This window comes from Balaenoptera borealis (assembly GCF_965194805.1).
Source record: "Balaenoptera borealis genome assembly, chromosome: 2".
Classification (NCBI taxonomy): Eukaryota; Metazoa; Chordata; class Mammalia; order Artiodactyla; family Balaenopteridae; genus Balaenoptera; species Balaenoptera borealis.
The window spans coordinates 79,543,991-79,569,891 of NC_138867.1; the positions used below are offsets into that span (position 1 = coordinate 79,543,991).

General features: G+C 40.5%; 1 protein-coding gene across 1 annotated transcript in view; it reads right to left on the minus strand.

The window, feature by feature from the left end:
- PCSK1 (proprotein convertase subtilisin/kexin type 1) overlaps positions 1-20,829 on the minus strand; it is a 42,989-nt gene extending 22,160 nt beyond the window's left edge. The window contains exons 1-7 of the mRNA XM_082376634.1: positions 20,008-20,829; positions 16,427-16,531; positions 12,995-13,105; positions 10,859-11,005; positions 9,475-9,551; positions 3,774-3,862; positions 938-1,110 (exon numbers count right to left, since the gene is read on the minus strand). Coding sequence (XP_082232760.1) covers positions 938-1,110; positions 3,774-3,862; positions 9,475-9,551; positions 10,859-11,005; positions 12,995-13,105; positions 16,427-16,531; positions 20,008-20,187 — 882 coding nt within the window. The 5' untranslated portion in view covers positions 20,188-20,829. The remainder of the gene's footprint in view (positions 1-937; positions 1,111-3,773; positions 3,863-9,474; positions 9,552-10,858; positions 11,006-12,994; positions 13,106-16,426; positions 16,532-20,007) is intronic.
- Positions 20,830-25,901: the final 5,072 nt, after the last annotated feature.

Consider the following 25,901-nt stretch of genomic DNA (forward strand, 5'->3'; position numbering starts at 1 on the left):
TACATAGATGCATGCATGAAGTTCTCAGAAACAGTAATCTGGAGTCTGTTTCAACTCCAGGTCCTCCAGCATCGATGCTGGAACTCTCACGAGACTGTGTGTTATAAGCCACTGAGCTCTGGTTTGCCAGTCCTTCATCCGGGCCCTCTCTGGGACGGCGCTGAGTGAGGACTGTTCTTTTTTTTCTTTGTTATGTGGATTCATAATCTGGCCTTCAGCACTCACTCGAATTTTTTCACTGTTCCCTTGGCTTATGTCACTACGCTTGAATCTTTGAACTTCCTCTCTTTCTTTCTGCTTGAATCTTCTGGCTGACTGATAGAATGACAAAATCAGGCATTATTCAGATCTGCTTTGCAGCTGCATTAAAAGGGACTCTTCAATTGAATGGAACTCGTCAAGGCTACCCTTTCTATGATTTTTCAATTTGTGCTCTCCAAAATTTCTACTTTTGTTTCCTCCTGTGCAGAACGAGGCCTTAGAATCCTGGCAAGAATGCACTAAACCCCAGTGACAGAGCAACACAACCAAGGCACAAGTATTCATCAGGCACGTGCAGAGAGGGAGGTGACACATTGCTATATTTAAGGATGCATTTTCAGAGTATTTGAAAGAAGTCTGGGTAGTAGTTTACCTCGTGTAGAAATCCAAAAGCAGCAGGAAAATGAGAAAGGACATATCCAGAGTATTTTTGAAAGTAAATATTCTAAAGCTAATGAATATCTGTTGAATGTCAGACCCAAATGGGGAAAACTTTCTTAACCCTTAACTTCCATCCCTCTGAAGAACGATTTGGCTCTCTAAATGCACTTCAAATCATAAACAATAACAAGAAGTTCACAACCATTTCTTTGCGTATAAACTAAGCGTTCTTCCCTTCTCCTCATATTCAAATGGTCAGGTTTCATTTCAAGTGGGTCTGTGTTAAGCATCTCACCTGTTTGACACCATATTCAAAAGCCTTCTGGGCTAGTCGGCCAGGCCCCTCCACAGTTTTCCCATCATCATTAGGGCCCCAGCTCGCACTGTAAATATCCACATGTCCAGGATTAAATCCAATTGAGCTGGCTTCAATAGCATCCGTCACAATGCCATCGAGCATTCTTATCCCTGAATAGCGAAACAGACAAATACATATGTTGATGTCAGTGTGTACATGTAGAATGGCACAATGCTCTTAATATTCATTTTTTTAAAAGGACTCCCAAAAGAGTCAAAAACAGGTAACGAGTGTACGTCCTAAAAGCCTGTGACCGAGCTGCTAAAAGCACAGCAGGAAGATCAAGTCACCGCCTCCATAAGCTTCCTTATCTGCCCTTTAGAGATAACTCTATGTGCTGTGCTGTGGCCATGGTTGTTGTCGCTTACAAAATGTCTCCCCTCCCTCTGCTGCCCTGATAACCTGCAAATGACAGGATAGCTTTCAGAAAGAGGCATCAAACAGCTCTCTCTCAACATGCCTGCTCATGACTATACCACGAATGGCTGTGGCCCAGTCAGTGCCTTACAAAGGACTCTGTATGGGAAACTGTGCAGCTTGAAAAGATCTACTTACAATAGGAAACTCACAAATAGGGAAAGAACTCTTGTTTCTAAGCACTGATTAAAAATAACCCAGAGGCCATTCTTTTATGTGTTTGCTAAGAAACATTTTCAAGGAGCATGCTTCCTTTTCTTCTAAATAATCTCAAGGATGAAATCATTGCCATGGATTTCACTCCTGAGGGGGAATCAGTTTTCATCAGGAGAAGGCAGATGCAGTGGCTCTTTATGCTTTCCAACAGGCTGTCACCCATCATCAGACTCATGTATTCAAGAGCCAGGAAGGCAAAAGCAATTTAGACAGATACAGGCAGCTACCTGGTTATTCCTGGCTTCAGGCTAATGATGCAATGGAGTGCACAGCTTTAGATTTTCACACTATTATTTACTATGGAGCTTGGGTAAAAGAACATGTAGTTGACATGACTAGTAGAAGTTATATTTATTTTTTAAAAATTGTTTAAAATGCATTTGGGAAAAAAATCCCAGCTCTGCTATTTACTAGCTCTGCGATCTTGGACAAGCCACTTAACTTCTATGTGCCTCAGTTTCTTCAGCTGTAAAATGCGGATGATAACAGCTCGTGTGCCTTGAGGATATACTATATGCAGCTACCATTGTACAGGCCTTAAACATATGAACTCATTTATCCTTATGACAACCATTTGAGGTGGGTGCTGTAATTCTCCCCATTTTACAGGGAGAGAGACTGAGGCCAGAGAGGGACAGGGACTTGCCCAAGGCCACACAACTTGCAGCTGGGAAGCTGGGACTTGAATCCCAGAAATCTGACACTCAAATCCATCCTGTTAACTTCCAGGATGTGGATAATGTCTTGGAAGGTAAATGATGGACATACAGTAGGTGTGTTTTGGTTTCCTTGAGAATCTTGCTCCTGATTCCTCCTCTATAAAATGAAGGGATGAGATGATTCTCTCACAGACTATAGCTACTTAGTTCATCATTACTTAAAAAGTGCATTCTTTTTCTAGGTGATTATGTAATTTGTGCTCCTGCCTCCATTTTCTTTAAATTAACATGGCATTTTGACGACGCTGGTATAAAGGAATCGAGAATGATCCTTAAAATCTAGGAGTGTGCTGTAATAGTGAGAGATGCATTCTATATGCTAGGATGTATATTTATTTGATTTCTGAAAAGGAATACAAAGCCAAATTCAAGGTATACTCAGGTAGAGCTTAAAGGAGTTTTACTGTCATTGCCATGTTCTACAATGAATCTTTTTTGTTGTGGTTTTAGAAAACAAACTAAATGCAAAGTTCATAGTATAACCATGAGAGCCTGAGGCAGGGCTAGTGTGAAGAGGAGAGACAAGTGTTTTATTCTCTGTGAGCCCCTGCAGATCCACTCTGCACCCTTCTTCACGGGAACGTGGATGACAGCAGTGGGTTCTTTAGTCTTCCCATTGGTTTCAGCCAACTGAAACAGCAGCAGGAGGTTTGGGGGTGAGGGGAGAGTGAGGTACTCATTCCTGGATCCCCCCTGCTTAGAAGCAGCTCCATTGTTGTACTCATGGCCACAGTGGCTGTCTCATGTGGTCACAGCTTTCTCTCTCCAGTTTCCATGACTACTCCCTCCCCTTGCTTCATTAAGTCTAAAGGTGGTAACATCTGCTTACATCAGTTAGTCCCTTGTTGGTTTCTTTTAACTCTTGTAAATAGTTCCTTTATTAAGTTGCCCTGATGGAACTTACCATATGCTTACCTATAAAGACACTGACTGAAACAACCAGAGATTCTAAATTTTTGCTACCACAGATAACCTTTGGCTTCTTACTATAAGAAGTATGTATTCTTTTTATTGTTTTTAACTGTTCTTTGTTATGAACTAAAGGACTACAGAATTGAGAGGCAGGGAAAATCTTTGCCTAAATTTACCTCCTCCTTCTGTTCTCTTAGCAAGCACTCAATAACAAACTCTTCTAAATCAGAACACAGAGAAAATTAGATTTGCTTCAAAAGCTATTCAACATTTCCTTTTCCCCCCAACAAAGATGTATGGGCTATATTCAGCTATCATTTTCTAAGAATCCAGATCCATTGATTTGCTTACAAATCACATTCAAGTCATGTAGCAAATTTTGCTACATGAAATGGAGTTCATTTCTTCCTCTGGTTGTTGAAAAGTCCCCCCCGCACCACCCCATTTACACCAGGTAATGCAAGACTCAAATTAAATTGCAAAACTACAGGAACAACCCTTTGCTTTACCTCCAACTTTGGAATTGTATGCAACTCCGACCCCACACTTGTGATTATTTGCTTGCATGGCAATTTCTCCTGCACATCTGGTCCCATGTCTGAGGATTAGAAAATAGGATTTATAAAATGTAAATGAGGACAATCATTGGTGTTGCATATGAATCCATGGTACATGGATATGTTAACTTTTTGTCAGGCTTGTTGCTGGTTTTCTTCCCATCAGTATTAGATGAAGTGTAGGTATCAGATGAAGGGAACATGTACTGGAGCCCAAGTATATGAGTTCAAGTTCTAGCTTCTGCCACAAACTAGTGATGTGACCTTGGGTAAGTTACTGGTCCTCAAAGAATTGTGGCATCCCATGAAATATTGTATGCAGAACACTTAGAAAAGTGGCTGGTATATAGTAAGAACCCAGGAAGTGTTAGCTATCGATACCATCTCAAAGAAATGGTTTCTGCAGCAGAATTTTGGTGTTAAAGTGACTCCTCACTTCCCCTCACTAGTGACTTCCTTGGATTAGTTTAACCTGTACAAGTCCTAGTAGGAATGTAAAACAGAGCCCCCTCTCAAGCCCTCCTCTCCTCCTCTAACCATATACCAGACTAAAACATCTGAAGGTTTCCTGGAACCAAGAGGATTTTGAAATTTTAACAAGATGCTACAGGCTATTTGGAAAACCAGGGTGCTCCTGCAACTCTGACTGGGACCAGAAACCTGAACAAGACTAGTTTTGCAACTAGGGACAATGAGGGTAATTTATGATTTCAGAGTGTTTGGGCAAAAAAAAAAAAAAAAAAAATCCATCTCTAAAACAGACCAAAGTCCACCATTAAAGTATCAGTTCTGAAATTCTGGGGATAGTGATTGTCTTTTCCCATCACTTCCCTGACCTCAGGAGGGTCAATAAGTTGAGAGAAACTTTAATGTGAATTTGTTTACTTCATGACTTTATTCCATTGTGGAAGCTCCTGGGAGCAGCATGAAGGCTATTGGTGCTTTGGAGGAGCCACTGACCAGAGATGCTGACATAGAGGGAAAAAGAGGAAGGGTTAGCTCTGAGCAACTCTGTCAGCCAGCTCCCTTTGAACACTACTGTACTAGACATCAATTAATTTAGCCCAGCATGAAATATAAAAATCCTAAATTGACTGGGTCATTTAAAATAAGCCTGTTTCAATCCCTGGTCTGGGAAGATCCCACATGCCACAGAGCAACTAAGCCCGTGCACCATGACTACTGAGCCTGCACTCTAGAGCCCGTGAGCCGCCGCAACTACTGAGTCCACATGCCTAGAGCCTGTGCTCTGCAACAAGAGAAACCACCGCAATGAGGAGCCTGCACCCTGCAATGAAGAGTAGCCCCTGCTCGCTGCAACTTGAGAAAGCCCCCGCGCAGCAACAAAGATCCAATGCAGCCAAAAATAAATACATTAATTAATTAATTTTTAAAAATTGCCATCTCTCAAACCACTAAAAAAAGTTTAAAAAATCTAAATATTGATACTTGATTTATTTAATACTTGTATTATGAATTAAAGAAAAAATAATTCCTAAGAAAAAAAATAAAATAAAATAAGCCTGTTTCTCTTATCTTTTTTTCCTAAAATACCAAAGATGATTTCCTGTTCTCCTTCCACTAAATGATGTTCCTCCTTTATGTTAATACTGGATAGGAGTCCTAAGTCAGAACAATGTAATTATCTTTAATTCACGGTCTTCCCTAATGTAGCAGACACCCACTTCTTTTTGGTCTTCTAGCATTTCCCCCTTTTGGAAAGTGGCCCTCACTCACTTCTTGTGATTCCCTATCATGAGACTTGTCCTCCCAGAGAGCATTTCAAGAATTGATGCAGATTCTGGGGGAAAGAATTATATTCTTTCTTTAAGTTCCACGTGAGCCATGTGGATCTTGCTACCAGGCAGTGTTCTATTGAGAATGAAGCTAAGTAGAGGTGAGCAGCACTAGGAGATGGATACAGAGTAATTGGTGTCCTGATGGCATACTATTTGAGTTTCTGGATCTTGCAATGCCTGAAGCTGAACATCTCTTGGGTAAAAATATTTTAATATCTCCATTTTACTTAATCTTTGTGTTAGGATTCTCTCACTTGCAACTGAAGCTCTCCTAACCAACACACCCATTCTCTGAGAAATGCATGCATGTTGAACACATAGAAGGCACCTTATGCCTGTGGATTAGCCTTCTTTCCTTTTGTGGAAGGGAAAATTCATTTGCCATCATCGGGGAAATATGCTACCAGAAGTCACCACCACCTGTATTTCCATTTACACAAGATGGAAGACAGCGTCCAAGATAGCAAAGTCTCCAGGTAGGGCCTACAGAATCAACCTGTTGGCAAACATCTCCAGCATTGTACCTCTGTCCTAAAAATGATGCAATATGACACTACCTATTATTTATCTCTCTTTATATAGTGTTTATCTCTCTTTACATAGTACTATTTTCTTAAAAGGTGCAGGATCATGGTACAAATAGGGGTTGATATCTTTGCCTCCTCTTATCCTCACTTCTCACCTCCACACCTTGAGAAAAAAAGACTTTATCAAAGTGGTTCTATATCATTCTTCCTAGACCTGCAGTTTTCTTTCCTTAAATCAGGCTCTGAGATAAAAGAACACTCTATTATCTTAGAACAATGGTTATAACTGGCATTTAAACAAATTGATTTTTAAAAAATTATTCCAGAAGATAATTTAAAGACTACTATTGTACTAGTTAAAATATCCTTGCCACACATGTTATAAAACAGAAGAATAATCTGTAATTGGTGTTGAAATACTGACCACAAATTCATGCCAGATTAGTAGTAAGAGTTACCTGCACTTTTAAGATTTTGTTATTTAGTGATTCCTCATTTGATTTGCAGAGGAGAATTCAAATGCAGCTTTTATTAACCTCATTTACATAGTAATAAAGAACAGCAGCAACACAGATAGTTTGGAGAGATAATGCCCTTGGAATTGGGAGATAATAGGTCTCTAACTGCTATAAAGGCCAAGACAAAATGGGGCCATTCATTTTGTAAACCTAAGGGATTTATTTCTGACAATATGCTAGAAGGGTAACTCTACTTTTTATTATCCCTTTTGATAAATGATGGGGATGCTAGCTTTTTGGTTGATAGTCAAGAGTACCCTGAGACATAGCTGCTTATTGTGTAATTTTCAAATAGCAGATTCTGAATTGGCTTAGAAAATTGTCTCTGCTTCTGCTCTTATCAGATGATTCTATTCTTGTCATGCTTTTTTTCTCAGTGAAAGGAGGTCTACCTTAGTTGCTAAATGAAAAGCCTTGATCATTATCATCATCATAGCACACATTTAACTTTTTCTGTATACAGGGCACTATCCAAGCCAATTACATATATAAACTTATTTAATCCCCCTAAGAACCCAGTGAAGTACGTACTATTATTACCTCTTTAGTAGATGATAAAACTAGTCACAAAGAAGTTAAATAATTTGCTCAAGATCACTCAAATATTAAGTGGAAGATCTAAGATTTGACCTAAATCTAGCTGCAAAGTCTGTGCTCTCTTGTTTGGCCATGCTACACTAACTCTGCTATGTGCAAGGTCCACGGTCTGCTATGCTCTGGAAGCTCAGAGTTTTCAGACACAAAATACATACAATTATATGTGTTGCTTCCTTGGGGCCTTTGGAACTCTGTGAATTGGGGGAAATGTGGCTATTATCAGTACCATAAGTTGAGAGTCCCTTTTTTTGGGGGGAGGGAAGAGGGACATCTGAATTCCCCTTCTCATGAGTACAAAACTCTAGAGAATGTCATTTCACCAGGTATTCACCTATCATGCATCTACCACACAAGTTATCACTCTCTTTGGATCCTGGGCCGGACACTGCCTAAGAAGGAGGCTGACATCTTCAGCTAGCAGTCTCCTCAGCTGTGCCCGTGTGGTCGGGAGCAGATTTCCCTCTTAGTCTTGATCAAGGGGATGGAATGAGAGTTGTCATTTTTACTTCATTCTAGGAAGAGTGTCCTTTTCTTCCGAGCACTTATTGCCCATTTCCTTAGGAAGCTTCTTTTAGGAGGGTAGGGAACAGATACCTTGTCACCATTTTAGGAGATGAAATAAAAAATAGAGGCAGAGTGAGATGAGTGATTTCCTCAAGGTCATCCTCCCTCCTGGTAATTGGCAAAGCCATCACTACCAGGCAGGCTAACATTACAAGGTCATGCTCTAAAAGAACAGGTGTTCCTCCTGGTCCTGCACTGCCCTCACTCAGAAATACGGCTGAACATTTGTCTGGGGTGTCCTGCTCTAAGTTCCTGAGACATCCCACTTTCCTCCAAGGGTGCCCTCTCATGGTTCCTTTTGTATTGTTACTGGAATGTTCTAACCTCAAGGGCTGTTTGCTGTTAACCCCTTTAAGAGATAAACCCTAAAAGAAGTAAATGGTACTGAAAGAACCCTCCTCAAGCCTCCCCTTCCCCTCAAGGAAGAAATATACACTTGGAAGTTGAGGCCAAATCCTTGAGCCCCAGCCTCCCTTCCTGGGGTTTGTTGGCCTTCTGGAGGACAATCCAAAGTAACAACTTTAGGTCAACATTACTGCACCAGCCACATGGGAATTCTGAGAAAATAAGGGAGAAGGGGAGAGGGAAACTGAGAGCGAGAGAGAGAGAGAACTCTATTGACCCTAATTGGTTAATAATCTGAGAGAGGAAGAAAGAAAAGGGAAGCACTTTACGTGGCATCCACAAAGAGCTTTTCACCACTTGCTCTTTCCATCCCCATTTGTAGCAGCACTCATTTTGCCTTGGCTTTCATCTGCTTTGGTGCAAGTTTCTTTTGGGTGGAGCAAATGAAGAGGAAAGTGTGACTGTCTCCTTGAAGTCTGTGAGAGACATCATTATGCACAAAGATGAGTTTTCATATGGGCATGGACACTTGAGGCTGTGTGCCTAGAGGGTGACGTTCCTTTGGAGCTAAGAAAAAAAAGGTTAAAATGTCTCTTGCCTTTGGGTCTTTATTTGGCCTCTTGCTTTGGTGGGTCTGGCTCTTGGTCTCACTTATCACCTTGTGGCTGCTATGGAGAGTTAATTTAGGAATCAGAAGATGTCCTTTTTCTCTTCCCCTTAGCTTTAGAATACCCAGCAGAAACTCTGGAACAGGCTACTAATTAGCCCAATGCCCTGGAGACTGTGTTGGATTTGAGGGCCAAGCCCATGGTATATTTCTCGTCTGGTGTCTTGCCATATTCTTCTGAGGGAACTAGTGAGCATGGTTGTGGCCAACGTAGGAAGTCGTGGGGATTTGTTACCTTGGTCATCTATATTTCTCTTCATGACTAACACCAAGCATGTTGCTAGCAATAAACGATTCATAGAGGAATTGGGGGCAGGGGGATGGACTCAGATTTTTATTCTTTATGTCTCAAACAGTTTTTTCTAAAGCCATAACTATTCAGTAACATTTGAGGGGAACACTTCATAATGTAAGAAGAAAGTTTAAATGAAATATGGTTCTATAAGCCCAAAGGAATATATATACATAGAACCTTTTGTTTCTGTTTTAAAAGCAACAAAATATTGTGGTATGGATGGTGTACATGAACATTTTCTGAGAGCTAAAATGTGGATCATATTTATAGTGTAATTTTCTCAAATAAGATAAAAGCATTTTAAAGCACTTACCCCCACCCCCAAACCCACATTTACTCACTTGTTCTCATTTGTGGGATCATATCGGGGAAATGGATCGTGGTCATTATCGTTAAAATCATAGCTAGCCTCTGGATCCTAAAGAGAAAACAAAAATAACACTGTAGCATCATAAAAAAAGCAGTACTTTCCGAGTCTTCTATCCCTATTCTTTTCTCATCCTGGCTGATAGCTCGAAAGTCTGCATTTTAGAGTTTCTGGCCCAGTTGCTGATCATTTATCATACCCATAAACCAGGCAGAGGTGACGTACACAGAAAAGTGAGCCATCATCCAATTCTCAGTGAATGTTTCCAAAGCTATAGCTCATAGACTCTCATAGGATATTAGAACAGAAGGAGTCAACATTTACTTAGTTCAACCACCTCATTTTCCAAATGAGAAAATTGAGGCCCAGAGAATTTGAATGGCTTAATTAAGTTAGAGCACTAGTTAGTGACACTTTGACGCTCATCTTTCTTAAGAATACAGGTGCAAAGAGCTGGCTGTGGGCTGGGGCTCAGGTCTACAGTGATCTCCTTCAGCCTCCTCAGTTAAAATAAACATGTAATTTAATTAAAGAGGCTGTGCTTGAAATTCAAGACAAGCTTCCAGGTCCCACCCCCTTTTGCAATCAGATTGCTACACTTAAACATCTTCCACGTAGGAATTGTATCACTACTACTGCTACTTCTCTATATTTTCCATATCTTTTAATAATTCCTAATCTTTTTCATCTCTTCTTTTCCTTCCTGTTTCCTTTGCTCTTTAGCTGGGGAATGTTGGTTGAGTAGAAAGGATGAGAGGAAGACAAGGGGTAATATTCAAGATGAAACACTGATTTAAAGACCTAAAATATTATGGAGAACTTCATAACCAATTAAGTAAATAACTTTCATTTACTTATTTCCCATTTTTAGTAAACTTTTCTCAGCTTGTCATTTTTGTATTGTGTAGTGCATGCTTTGATTTGCATGGAAGGAATCACATTCACATAACTTCACAATGTGAGAGATATTGACCCATAAGGGATGTGAGCAGGAAGACTGTGAAAATGGTCTCAGACGTCAGGCTTGATTTGATTGCTTTCATGTCCCCAAATACTGTGTGGCATAGAGTTTGAATGGCTTTTAATAATTTAGCTGATGTTAAGTGCCTCCCCCTACCCCAACACACATGCTTTTGTACAATCCTTGGCTCCAGCGAATTCTTTCAATGCCCAGTGATACAAAAAAAAAAAAAAAGTTTATGTGCACTGGTAGAAGGGTGAGGGAAGTGGCAAAACCGTGGCCCGTCATTACCAGGGCTGACATCAGAGTAGCCTCCTGCTTGAGGGAAGCAAAGCCCTAACTGTGTGTCAGTGTAGACAACTCCCTAAGTTGCAGCAATAGGAGGGCTTAGACTCACATAGTTGGCATAGATGTCTGTGTGATTCCACTCCAAGCCATCATCCAGTACAGTGATAACAACTCCTTTGCCTGTGATGCCTTTTTGCCAAACAGGTATCACATGGAGGTCCAGCTTGGGCAGGGCTGCAGTCATCCTAGTATCTTGCTGATAAAGAAAAACAAAGAAGCATTGGTAAAACCATGATTTGTTTGCTGCAAAATAAGAACTGAAGCTCCAGTCTGGAGACCCATCTTTCTTCTTCCTGGGGTCACTCTATTCTTTAGAAGCGGGCAATTAGGTGAAATAAAAAAAACAAAGTTAAGGGTAGGACCAAGTGAATCGTCAGAGTGCTGCTCTTTTTCCAGCTGTTCCAATGGAAAGTCACTCAAAAGGATGACTCACCCTGTGCCCCTTGTCTTTGAGCTGCATGGCTTTGAAGAAGTTCATCCCTAAGTGGCTTTCATTTATAATTGCATGCTCAAGCTTTTCATCTACCAAAGCTTTATTTGATGTCCCATGTTTCCATCTCCCCCCGAATCCTGAGCCTCCACTGCCACACTGAATGTACTTTATATTGTCTGGTTCACAGCTATTCATGGATGTTTTTATAAATTTTCTAAAAGAAAAAGCAGAACCTGGAATGCCCAGGAGGCTGTGGTCTTACCAAGACTTGCAATCTAACTGCCTATTTCCAAGTATGAGTGATTTAGGGAGTAAGTATCTGTGAGAGAAGATTTGGGATTTTTTTTCAGATAATTTTTCTGTTAGTTACTGGATGTGGGACTGTAAGGAAGAAGAGCTGGACAGCAAGGGAACACGGATATGAGCACATCCCCAAGCATTCAAGAGAGATGCACTAGAAGAATGCCAGCTTTTTAGTGAAGAGGTCAACAAGAAATGTATAAATAACAACAATCAAAAGTGTCAGTGAATGCACTGGCCCCTGGCTGATGCTCCCCAGAAAGAGGTGGGGCAAAACAAGAATTTACTAGGCCACCATGAAGCTGAATCATAGGCGGCTGGAACTACACACAGATTGCTGGCCAAGGCCAGAGAAGAAGGACTCTCTGTCAGTCAGAAGAACAATCATAGAGTGTGGTTGTTAAGAGTATGGCCTCTGGAGCCATGAATTATGGCCCCTCCAGTATAATTACGTGATTTGGGCAAGTTATTCAACTTGCCAATGTCTCTGTCTCTTCATCTGTTAAATGGGTGTACTTACTATACCTACAACAAAATGTTGTGTGAGAACTAGATGAGTTAACTCATGTCAAACATTTAGAATAGTATTTGACACATAGCAAATGCACCAGTGTTAGCTAATGAGTCTCTTCTGCTGCAATGAGGAGGTATTGCCTAGGTTAAGAGAGTTTCAAGAGGAATTGATCTCCTTTCCCATCCATTATGCAACAAGGATGTCTAAGCCTTAGCTTATGGTTGTCATGAAAATTCATCTTTTATAATAAATAAAATATTTTTATTTTTTTAAAATATTCTTTTATAATATTCTCAACAATAAACACTTCTATTAACATGTATTACTACGATAGAGGCTTAACATTAAAACAGAGGAGAGCACTCTGCAGGCAAGCAGGAACACTTACAGTTTCTCCACTCAGTGGCTACATTCCAACAAGGATTTGATAACTATCTTAAGGGTAGAACTGGTTCTCAAGTCTAGACATCTGCAAATAGATGCCTTTTGTCTTTCCTTGTGTTCCTTCCTTTAGCCTAGTTCAGAAATTCTCACCTGTAAGCATGTAAGAATTGCCTCTCAGGGCTGTATATACTGAATCGTGTTCATTGTACTCTTTGGGTGATTTAAAGTGTTCTCAAGAGTAACTTTGATCAAATATGTTCTTTGCCATGAGTACTGTTTTGGAACCCCTAACTTGCAAGACATGATTCTTCTGTACTTATTCCAGATAAACTTAAGAAGACAAAAGGCAAAAACCCTTCCTCTCATAGTAGATAAAGATCTGTGTTTCAGACATCCTCACATAGTAAAACAGAAGATCCAGATCATGGAAGGTCCCATCAACCCTAATCTCTAGGTAACACAGCCCTCTGCTGAATTATCTATCATTAAAAAAATCTATTGTGCAGATATAACAAATAACCCAGGTCCTACACAGTCCTCCTGTAGGTACTTACCAAGTACCACTGCTGATTCCACATCGGATCATTGAAGAGATCTAGTGCTGAGTCTCTTAGAACTGAACGTTTACTTCTCTCTTTTTCATACTGTTGTTCAGCCCATAGCACCTACAAGGAGTTTTAGAGCAAAAAAATCAACAAATAGCCACCTCTGGTGTAATCATCTTCCCTCTAACTAGCTCTAGTACTCTCTCCATCAGAGTTCAGGCAGCTCCACAGTGTTTTTGTTTGACTATAGATCAAACTGGCAGCTCAGTGAGAAGAAGGGATTGCCCACTGCGGAGATGAACATTTCCTCTATTACAGTAAAATGTACCTTTAGGGGGAGGAGAAGCAGTCAGTGAAGTGATGATTCCCTCAAATTATTTACACTGTGATTACAGTGGAAGTAAAAGTTCAGCCTGCTTTCATCAGCAAATGGACCATATTACTCACTTTTATATTGAGGTTCCAGGGTTCTGTGGCAGAAAATTTGTCCATTTTCATGGAATGAGTCAACAAGCTAAGAGATCCCAGAGACTGCTGTTATGTTGCTCTTACAGCTTAATTTCTCTTTCTTTATATACAAAAATAGAAATTGCAAATGTGACAAAAGACAAGAAAGGCGCTACGTCTTTGCAGATTTGAAATTCTGCCCCCTCTATTCTTCAACCTTCTGCTTAAGCGTATTTAATATGAGAAACAGATCCAGGGTGATGAATGAGCACTACTGGACATGCACACTTACCATTGATTTAGTTTCATGTATTATGCAAAGACACCTGACAGTACAAAAATTACCTTCCCCACATTTATAGCATAATCCTATTATACTTGAGGCCCTGACAGGGTGAGGGGCTGCCTTGTGGTTATATTCATTATGAGATAATACCATGCTCTAATTTTGCTGAGCAACATGACTCTTTCCTACCCAAAACATATCCTCTCTTCTGTACACATGGTGATAGTCCGTGGTGTGATAGGATATTGTTAATGTGAGAATACTAATGAGTCAGATCCAAAAATAAAAACTGAAAAATAATTTGCAACTAAAGATAAAACCGTCCACTAAGACTGTCCTGAATTTCCAATTGGAAAATATACTGCAAACCTATTATAAACATTGGGAGGGACTTGAGAGTTGGAAATCAGTCACTATAATTTATTTTTAAAGTGCCTGTATTTTCAAGCTTAAGTGTTTTGGCTTAAAATACCTCAATGCTTGGAATATACTGCCTGTCTTCTGAGTTGGTCTTTGGGAATTGGCTGCTAGGGAACAAGTACTAATCTTTGAGGGAGAGAGTCACTTACAGTTGGAGATTTCATTAACAGACTTATAAAGATAGCTTATTGCTGCATTTCAGAGTGCTAATTTGCAAGGATATCATCCCTATCCAAAAAAAGGAGCAATAAAATGAAAATCAAAAGCAATTTTTAAAAAATGGAATATAAGAGGAGGCACTCTGTCATCTGATCAGATAAACATCCAATTGTTGGAAACAGTGTTATGATTAATGTCATTAACTCCAAATGCCATATTAATCTCTGTAAGAGGAGACCAAGTGGAACAGAGCAAATTAATGGTGTCCTTCTATTATGTATATAGTAAGTATCATGTACTTAATTGTAAATAATCCTTTTGATTTGAAAAGGGAATTAAAAATCATCTAGTCTAACCTCCTACTGAGAGCTTCAGTGTGTTCTAGGGTTTTTCCTGAACTAAAGTTATTCTGGGGATAACTTTTCATAGGATTATATAGACTCCTTTTTTATGAAGTTATGCTGGAGAGTAAATTCTTAGCTCTTCTTCATTATGCTCTGAGATTTCTCCCGCAAATCAATTATTAAGGAAACATCTAAAGAATAGAACTGGGCCATCTGTTCATTTTAGTGAGATACTTGAGTAATAGTAACAGGTCTGCTCCACTCTATCCAATTTCCTCCTATTAAGATGAGAAGGAAGGTCAGTTTGACTTTCTTGTGCATTAATGTCAGGCATGCATTTAGGCAGACAAGGAAATCTCTCTCTTGTTTTGCCCAAGGACTAAGCCTAGCCAGAGTGCTAGAAGTTGCCCCACTTTCAAAGCCCACATACAATTAGCCACCTGCCTTGGGACAGAAAAGAGAAGATTTCACTGGACAAGAAACGTTTAAAGTAATGTTCAGGGCCTCTGATTAGGTCTCTCACTTCTAGCCATTAACTTGGGTAAAAGCCAGCAATGGTTGTTTGTGAGCTGTGGTGTTGCTGTCTGTGGTCCTGATACAGCATTCTTGGTCTCGGTTTGGTTGCTTCTTTCATGTTTGAACACTGGTAACCCAGGCCCAGTCATTTCCTACTCTCATAATTTGTCTTCCTTTTCTTCTTCTTCTTTTTTAAATTTTATCAGTTGCATAAGAAATAAAATAGCAAATTATTTTACAGGGTTCACGAATTCCTGTACTTTCAACAGTTCTAGCACCTTTCTGTCACTTATACTTTTCTTTATGGGAAGTTGAAAGCATGTGTTTTATCTCTCACAAAGCTTCCAGAATTCTTTAGAATGTCCTAGACAACAGAAATCATGTACACAGATATCAGGCCAGCCAGGATAAGTTTTCACCAGTATGGCACATTCTTGAGAAAAGGCAACATTGTGTATGCAGATTCCAATACTTCTAATTTCTATTTCATATCAACATTCTATTGGTGTGTTTGCTGACCTTGAAAACAGACTTCAGAATCAAAGGGTACATTAGACGTACATGAAATTGGCTCCACACTTTACCTATATTCATTCTAGACATTTCCTGCTGTTGCCTAATCATTGAATATGTATACAAACCAGGATAAAAAGAGATCAAATGCTTTGGATCAGACTATACAATACTTATAGAAACATTTTCCTCATGAAGACATGGATTTAAAACTCCCTCAAAAGCACTAGTTCCCTACATAACCAAACCAGACAGAATGACAGAATGTTTTTTCAGTTACACTGAAATGTTATTAAGAACAGGGTTTACGTATTATATTTCTTTGGCATCATCACATCAGATATCAAAGTGCTTGGTACATAATAGGCATATAATAAAAGTCTGTTGATTGATTGTACTGTCAAACAGTTCATCAGTGCTGCCACTTGATTCTCAATATTCATTTTCACGCTCTTAGACTGGATTTGTGAGCTAGTGTTTATATATATAGTGTGTGTATATATATATATATATATATATATATATATTATATATATATATACTTTATATATATTTATACGTATAAAATTTAGTCAACCAATTGAATCCGATCCAGTTATTATTATGTGCAATTATAACTCTATGGAAATAATAACAAACACTACAGATTGTGTGAACACAATTTTAAAAATCACATTTGCTTTTGCTCTTGTTAGCAATCACAAAGAAGGCAGATAAGTCAGGTTACTGGTTTGAAGACAAATGCACAACACTTACACGATCATCATCAGATAATCTCTTAGTGATACGAAGGGCACTCCTTCGAGACCTCCGAGGATGGTTTTTGTGTTTGAATAAGTAGTGATTTTCAAGTGAGCCAATCTATAAGAGAAAAAATTAAAATAAAAATCCTCTTTCCAAAATAAGTATCTATAGGTTAGGTTGAAACACAGCTAACTTGGAGACAGGCAGCTTTTGTTAAATCCATTTCTTGTATTGAAGTTCACTTTTTTCTTCATGAGGAAGACACTGATAGAAGCCTTCCCTCTCAGTGTGTTGAGTGAGATGAGCTTCATGATATTGTCACTTGGGCTCACAGCACACTTGGGAGCTGATGATGCTTCTGCTTCACATATTTCAGAGGAACTACATTTGCTTTTCTAGGTGATGTTATTGTGTAGATAGACATTTCTTAAAAAATATTCATTTTGTCAGATTTATTCTGTCAGAGAACAATAATTTGTAGAAGGCAGGCAAACCCTTTGGTACGATATATAGGCAGTGCCACATTCAGCTAGAATAATTTGTTGTTATTATGAAATATAGCCATTGAATCCATAGTGATAATTATTATACTACTAGTAGTGACCATCTGACTTTCCAATAGTTCAAGGCTTTGAGGAAGAAGCCAGCATGCCACATTTAGGACAGGTGTTCCACCTTAGAGGGTGTAAACTTCTCTGGGTGACTATCAATACATTTGGTCCATTTAGAACTAAGTTCATTATTCTTTTAAGCTAGTTTCCCTTTATTCAAAATCGTACTTAATTTGAACCTACCAAATTCTCTAGATGCCCTGTATGTTTTTAAACTGAGCCAAACAATTGACAATGGGTTATTTCAGAAGAACTACATTCTTTAAATTGGTGTTTCTTATCACCTAGAGAATTTTTTAATAGAGATGCTTAGGCCCTGCTCCAAGCATGAACCTCAGGGGGTGAATCTGCTATAAGCTTTACATGGAGTTGGGGAGAGAGAATATTAGCCATAAGAAAAGATCACCAGTGCTTAGCTCTGTTTCTGCTATCAACTGGTTTTGCTTCTTGTCACCCCTGCCCCCAATCCTAGCTTTTGAGGCCTTAAGGAGCTCAAGATAGTGACGCTAAGTTAAGTGTAAACAAAGGAAGAAATAAGCAGAGCCAGGAAAGCACTATCAGTCTTTTACAAAGAATTATTATTTTAAAAACATTTATTAGTAATGCCATTTAACTGGGAATATGCATATGCAAATCACATGCAAGTATAGATAGGTTTTCCCACTATTATCTAAAGTCTCTTGTGACTATGCCACCCCTTCCTCGAAGATCCTACCAAGAGTACTGATTTATTGTTATTTATTTATTAATTGAGACTTTTGATTTTGAAAGACAGTCCGCATAATGAACGGTCCGGGTTTGGATGTATGTCTGGGGCTAATAAGGTGAGAAAATTAAGAGGGAGTTTTTTTTTTTTTTTTTTTTTTGATTTATTTATTTTTGGCTGTGTTGGGTCTTCGTTTCTGTGCGAGGGCTTTCTCTAGTTGCGGCAAGTGGGGGCCACTCTTCATCGCGGTGCGCGGGCCTCTCACTATCGCGGCCTTTCTTGTTGCGGAGCACAGGCTCCAGACGCGCAGGCTCAGTAATTGTGGCTCACGGGCCTAGTTGCTCCGTGGCATGTGGGATCTTCCCAGACCAGGGCTCGAACCCGTGTTCCCTGCATTGGCGGGCAGATTCTCAACCACTGTGCCACCAGGGAAGCCCCAAGACAGAGTTATTTTTTGCTCTCTCCTCCAATCTCCTTTCACACAATTACCAATGCTATTTAGCTGCCCAAAAGATTAAGTTCCCAGTTTTTTTTTTTCCTCATAGGACACACAAGATTTCCATGGTGCCCACAGTACCCACCCGTACAGTTCCACCCACTACTCACTCTCTTTTTAGATCCCAACAATGCCTTGCAGTTTCCAGACTTATAAGTAAGTCACTTTCTTTTTATCTCCCTGGTTTCCCACAAGCTGTTTTCTATGCCTGGAGTGCCTTCTCCAATGTCATCATGTTCTCCAGGGCAACCTTTGATTCTTCTTCCTAAACCTGTGCAAGTGTTTCCTCCTTGGGCTGTCTTCTTTCACCCCTCCCCAATTCCCTTCCATCCTCAATCCTTCAGTCAACAAGTATTGAGACTCCAGGAACAGCTTCTATTGCTATACCAATTGCTTGCAATTGCAGTCATTTGTTTCTAAACCAGTCTCTAGACTCTTGATTCCTTGAAAGTTTATTTTCCTCCTATTATTCCTCAGCCCCTAACACGGAGCCTAGCACAGAACAAGGACTGGGTAAAAGCAAAAGTATGGGTCCTGCTACTGGGACACGGAGAAGAGAATTCAATATGTGTATTGACTTTCCTGCTGGGGATTCCAGACAGTTTGGTCATGAAGTTGGAGAGTGAAGCCTCTGGCAAGGAAAGGCACATCCCCCAGTGCATCTGGATCTATGGAATTGCCAACGCCCACACCCCATTACTCATCCATGACTTCAGCTGCATCTCTACCACCACCTCTAGAAAAAACGCGCCAAAATGTTTTACAACTCTTTCCTCCCACCCCCCTCCCCCCCCCCCCCCCCCCGTTTCCATGCACAGCAACTTACAAGGCAAGGAATGAGGGCTTGATTCTGAGCCAAGGGAAAGGAAAGCTCAGATTAGAACTCACACCCTCTGCGGCGCACAGCTAAGGAGCCCCCTACATAATGCCTTAACGCCCCCCCCACCCCCCAGCTGTCTATTAACCAAGGCCTTGCTTGGACGGGCAACAGTTTTTTTCACAAGATGAAACCCCTGGAAAGCTAATACGCATTTGGCTGGGGAACAAGAAAGAAAGAAATCCTTTCCCCAGTCACTTCGGCAGCTTGACCCTTCAGGGGAACTGACCAAGCAAAGTTGTGAAGCTCGGACTTTGCAAGTTTCCATTGAGAATCCAGAGCTCCCGGTAGAGGCCCGGAGAGTTGGTCCCATGTCTTTCACCCACCTCATCTACCACTCCATAGCCCCCGAGCCCCTGGGTCGCGAGTCCCGGCCACTGACACTCTCCCAATGCCCTGGGCGTATCCTCGAAGGCTGCCGGCGAACATCTCCAAGCCTGCTTGACCCCTTGCATCAGGACTTGGATCTGATGCTGCCATATTGAAAAGAATGAAACAGCCAGCTCCTGACGCAGACCCGCTGAGTCCCAGGGGACAGAGCGCTCTGCCTCTCCTCTGGGCACTGGTTGGTAAGAGCCTGCGTGCATCTCAAGTTCCGTGAACAAGCGTGGAGGGATTTTTCTTCCATACCGCGCGGGAACGGATTTCAATTCCAGAGCGGACAACAACAAGACTAAGCTGTACCCAGCTGCAGCGGCTTGGTTCTGCCTGGCTGCGCCCAGCCCAAACAATAAATAAGGCAAGCCTTCTCCAAGCGCGCCGGGGCCGAGAGCTGGAGAAGCTCGTGCTCTTCGCCACTGTGCTCAGGAGAGTGCAGCCTGGGACTCCCGCACGGGAGATTACGCTCCAGTCCCGCCAGCCCCCTCGAGCCCCGGAAAGTTTTCTGAAAGTGCAAACTCTTACCTGACCCAGAAGATCATAGCCCAGCTCCTCGGCTATCGCTGAGGCTGCCTCCGGTCCCCCGGGGATCTCCGCCGCCCATTCATTCACAAACTGCCTCTTCGCTTTTACATTATTCAATGCACACCAAGCGCAAAAGAGAGCGAAAGCAGTACACTGCAGAGTCCAGGCTCTTGGCTCCATGGCTCTCCCACTCGCTCGCACACGAGTGGGAAGGAGAGGGGGGATGAGAAGCAAGATAGAAAAGCCAGAAAGGATCGCCCCTTCCACCCTCCGGCTCTGGACCACTTCTCGCTCCCGGTTGTTCTGCGACAAGACAGAGAGACGCGCCGGAGAGGCTGGGTGGCGGCGAGCGCTCAGTGCAGCGCTTCGGTCTCCCGGTCTCCCGGTCTCCCGGTCTCCCGGTCTCCCGGCAGAGTGGAGCCCCAGCCCTTCCGAGTCGGAATGGAAATCAGTGTTTACACGTCAAATCTACGAAAGCCATCTCTTGACGTCAGATCTACCTGGACTAAGATCTGGATGGTATTCCCAGCGGGATGGAGAAGCGGCTAAAATAAGCAGCAGAGAAGAAAAGGAAGGAAACGTTTGCTCGTATCGGTTAAGTCTGCTCCCGTTCTGATTGTAAATTCTGTAGCCGTGAGAAACACCTTCACTTCTCAAAGAGAAGTGCCCCATTTGAATATAACTACCAGGAATCAAAGATCTGGAGTCCAGCACACTTTCCTTCCCTTCTGTCCGTTTTCTTTATCTTTACTTGATTATCTTGTGTAAGAGGAGAAGGGAGGGAGGAGGATTCTTATAACGGCCCTGTGGATATCGGCGCCTGCTGTGAAGAACAGGGCTTTTCCGTCTTTCAACTCGGACAGAGGCTGGGAGGGCAGAGAGAAGAAGGGAAGCTTCTACTGCCCGGATTCTAACCTAAATTGCCTGGGAAAATGAGCACTTCTGGAAGACAATGCTAAAGCAATACTTTTAAAAACGTATTTTTAACCATTCAAAACCACCTTAGTTAACAAGTTCACATCCTTCTTTCCTCTGTTTCTCAACCTCAGTAAAACAATATCTAAAATTCTATCCCAGATATTGCAGGACCCACTATCACCCACTTTACAGTCCTTATCAGAAAAAATGATTAATCTCGTGATTTTAAAATTTTATTTATTTTTATTCACATGATTTTTAAAAACAGAAAATTATTTCCTTTATTTATAAACAAGGGAATGTAGGGACCCAAGTGCTGTTGTGTTGACTCAGGGAGAGAAAGAGCAGGTTTCATTCGCTCTGAACTTTCCATTCTTCCTTCAGCTCTTCACTTTGGGGTTGAACTGAAGCTATGCCATTACTTTCCCATAAAATGCACAATTTCTTTTTGTGGAAGAGTGTTTTCCCGTGGAAAGAGAATAAGCAGACGTCTAAATGATTCTCCCCGCCACCCCCCCTCCCCCCCGATCCCAGAACAGGGAAATGGGTACAGTGCACTGTGGCTGAACCTCTTCTGATCCTGAGGGGTTGAACCTGGCGGGAAATGCCAGGATCTCCATTCAGCACCGAGGGATGGACAGCGCCACAGGCGCTGGTTGCTGGAGCTGCCCTTCTGAGCTCCAAAAACTGTCGTCCTCCCGCAACCGCCTAGAACCAAACTGTTTCTCTCTTGACTGGTGCCTTTCCTCTCTTTAAAATGGAAAAATAAGAAATTGACCTCAAGGGAGAAGTACGGTTAGGTGATGATCGTGACTACTTGCGTCGGAGTTCGCGGGAAAGTGACGGTCTCAGCCCAAAAGTAAAATAGCAGGGGATTCAAAGTCTTGCCTGCGAAAGGTCTTTTTCTTTTTTTAAGCTCCCAGCCGCCGGGGGGCGCAGCCTATTCTAAAAGAAGAAAAGAGATAAGAGTGGAAGAAAGCATACGAGCTTGTGGAGAAAGGAAGCCAGAGATAACTCTTCACCGGAAGCAAATGAGATGGAGGCTTGGTGGAGGATAAGGCTGAGAAATGCATTTGCCTCCATGTTTGCAGAAATGTGGAGTAGATTGATAATTTCTTTAAACCTAAAGCTTCTTAACAAAAACAAATTCCAACGTTAATAAGCCATGTGGTGCAGTTAAGTCTATTACTATAATGTAACTCTCACATGAGGTGCTGTAGAATGGCCTCAGATTGATAGTTCTTCTATCAACTCTGTAAATTCACATGTGTGAATGTTGATGGCTGGGTGAACTGTCTTCTTTTCTCTTCGTGCCTCAGCCTGAGTTGTGGCCTCAAGCTCTCTAGGGTGTTTCATTCTCACAACAGACAGATGCTGTGTGCTAGCAAAGCAAAAGAAACTTGTGGCAAATATTTAATAATGGTGCTTCATTATTAAATATTTTTAAATATTTAATATTATTTATTTAAAATATTTAATATTATTTAATAAATATTATTAAATATCTACTGTCAGTTTGACAGTTCAAGTAAATTGTTAGCGAGGCCAATGTCTCAATAATGAAGAATTTGTCTTAAATGGAGTACCCTACACACCTGTAATAAACATTTGGTTGATATATTTAATACGGCAAACTAAATTCTCACAGTAAAAAGATAATATCCCCATCCAAACGATATACTGTATATATATATACATATATATATGTCAGTAATTTATTTTGAAATTCTCTGAATCTTATCTGATGGACCTTATTTGGCACAGTTTCTGGGATGCAGAAGAAATGAGTGTTTACCAAGGCTGGAGGGTGCAAATAGATGTAGAACTCATCCTAACTTTGTCATATCAAGGGCTAGTCTTATCCTGCTATGTGGATAATAGTAATAACCTCCAGGCCCATCACTGTCATATTTTATATCATGAATTAGAAGAGCCAATTATCACCCTTAAGTTGGTTCTAACAGCATTTGATTCATCTGATTAATTTATGTAGAAAACAGGATAATTCAGAAACTGAGGAGGACTGTGTTTCTATTACAAATTATTAAGTAAGTGTCATGCCTTTCATGACTGCTCCCAACTGCCCAGTGATACAGTTAATCATTTATTAGGTTTTCTTGGAAAGTAATAAGAACAAGGCTATTATGAACAGGAAGTAAGAATATGTTCAGAGATGACCGTATCTCTTTAGTCTTAGAAAACAAAACGTTTAACCCTTTTGTTACAGTGCAATAAACTATGTACACTAAAATGCACAAAACCAGGTGCTCAAGGATTTATCACAGCGTGAACACTATGTAACCATTCAGGTCAAGAAAAAGAGCATTGCTAGCCCTCCAGTATAATATTCCAGGTTTTTTTTCAAGAGGCATAGGAGAAGGAGTGAGGAAATAACTTAGGTTTAACATTTTCCAATTGTTATGTAGACTTACCTGTTTTCTTTGGGTAATAGTAGCTATATATTAAGACAAATATATAATTAATTAGTCTGTATACTAGAAGGTATTTGGTAACGGAACATATTATAGAGGGAAATCTACCTATAGCAGTGTTCCCCCAAATAGAAAATTACAATATTTGTATGACACACTGGGGTAAAACTGGAGGAAATTTGGGAATATCTGTACTTAGTACTTAGTAAAGATATTCATTACATATTTTTACATGATACAGTTTTGACAAGAAAATAAAATACAATATTTGGAGCAATATATTAAAATTGAATATAGATAACATTAAATTGAGAACTGTGAATATACTTCCATCAATATAACTTTTTAAAAAAAATAAATTTATTTATTTATTTATTTTTGGCTGTGTTGGGTCTTTGTCTCTGCACGAGGGCTTTCTCTAGTTGCGGCGAGTGGGGGCCACTCCTCATCGCGGTGCGCGGGCTCACTATCGCGGCTCCTCTTGTTGCGGAGCACAGGCTCCAGACGCGCAGGCTCAGCAGTTGTGGCTCACGGGCCCAGTTGCTCCGCGGCATGTGGGATCCTCCCAGACCAGGGCTCGAACCCGTGTCCCCTGAATTGGCAGGCAGACCCTCAACCACTGCTCCACCGGGGAAGCCCCATCATCAATATAACTTTTTATCTCAGGTTTTATGCTTGAAAGCCTATGTACCATTTCTAATCAAAACATTTTCATGTAAGGCTTTTTGAATTGTTGATGGTTGCTGTCAATGAAAAAAAAATTTCGTACAAGAGAATAAAAATTTTGAAACAAGTTTTACAACCATTAAACAATTTGCAACATTTGATTTTAAATGTAGCAACTCTTCCTTTTAGCTCCTTGCCAAATTTACCATTGGAATTTCATAAGAGGATGCTATAGATTTAGAATTTACCTAAACTTTATTTGTCAAGTATTACAAAATCATTTTTCTAAATTGAAAAATACACGTACCTTTTAGAGATGTTACCATGCACCTACTTTGCCACAAATGGATAAAAGTATTTAACGTATGGGAAAACTGATATTGGGGTCATCACCTAAAGATACACCTGCCAAAAACCTCTTTCTTTCTCATTGTCTATCCTCCCATGGCCAAATTTTGGTGGGCATGCTATGCTAGTGAAGCACTTAAGACGTGAACTTCTCCAACAGATCCACAGATCCTTCTCCTAAGATAAAAATGGACATGCTTGCAGCAAGTTGCTGAAGTTGATATCAATGTGATAGACACTTGGCTTGGTTGAGCTCAGTGTCTTGAGGCCAGACTAATGAGTGCTAGGTGTCACTCACTAATCATGATTGACTAATTGCCAACCTGGTTGGGTCTTCTTCCCAGGAGCCCAGGATCAAGCTACTTGCCTGACCTTCCCAAAGGATAAGAAGACCAAATATCTTGAGGGACATCTATAATTCTACCAGCTGGAAAGCCCTAATCTATAGAAATGAAGGTAAGAGAATAATAAAGCAAAGTCAGTACACAGAAAGGCTCTGGAGTGGATGGATAATTATAAAGGACTTTTGTTGAATGAACTAGACAAACACTTAAAGTCTTGAATTTAATATAGATTTGGATTATTAAAATTGAAGAAATGAGTGCTATTCTAATTATTGAACATGACTCGTCACTTCTAATGAAAGTGGATAATTAAATGTAGTCATATACAAGTATTTATTAACAATTTTTCTTACCTTAGAACAGGTTCCTTAAAAATATGCATTTACTGAGTAAGTTTTGGAGTATGGCTGCTTCTGTTTCCAGGCAATGCTCCTGCTTCCTCTATGCGCTCAAACACTGCCATTTTCATATGGAAAACACAGTACATAACTGCTTTCTTTGTTCCTGAAGTGTATTTTTTTTAATGAAAATTATAGACTCTCAGTATCAAAAAGTAACCTTAACAGTTCTCTGGTTCCTTGCTTCTCAAAGTGTGGTCCATATACCAAATGATAGGCATCACTTTGGAGCTTGTTAGAAATTTAGTCTCTCAGCCCCCAACCCAAAACTACTGAATCAGAATCAGTTTTTCTAATTAGTCCATGTTGATTCATATGCAATTAAAGTTTGAGAAGCACTGATCTAGTTAACACATCCCTAAATACTTGACACTCCTCAGGAATTGTCCTTTTCACCATTGAGAATGATGTTAACTGTGGGTTTGCCATTTATGGCCTTTATTTTGTTGAGGTAAGTTCCCTCTATTCCCACTTCTGGAGAGCTTTTATCATAAATGGGTGTTGAATTTTGTCAGAAACTTTTTCTGCATCTATTGAGATGATCATATGGTGTTTATTCTTCAGTTTGTTAATGTGGTGTATCACACTGATTGATTTGTGTATATTGAAGAACCCTTGCATCCCTGAGATAAATCCCACTTGGTCATGGTGTATGATCCTTTTAATGTATTGCTGGATTCGGATTGCTAGTATTTAGTTGAGTATTTTTGCGTCTATGTTCATCAGTGATATTAGCCTGTAATTTTTTTTTGTGTGTGTGTGGTATCTTTGTCTGGTTTTGGTGTCAC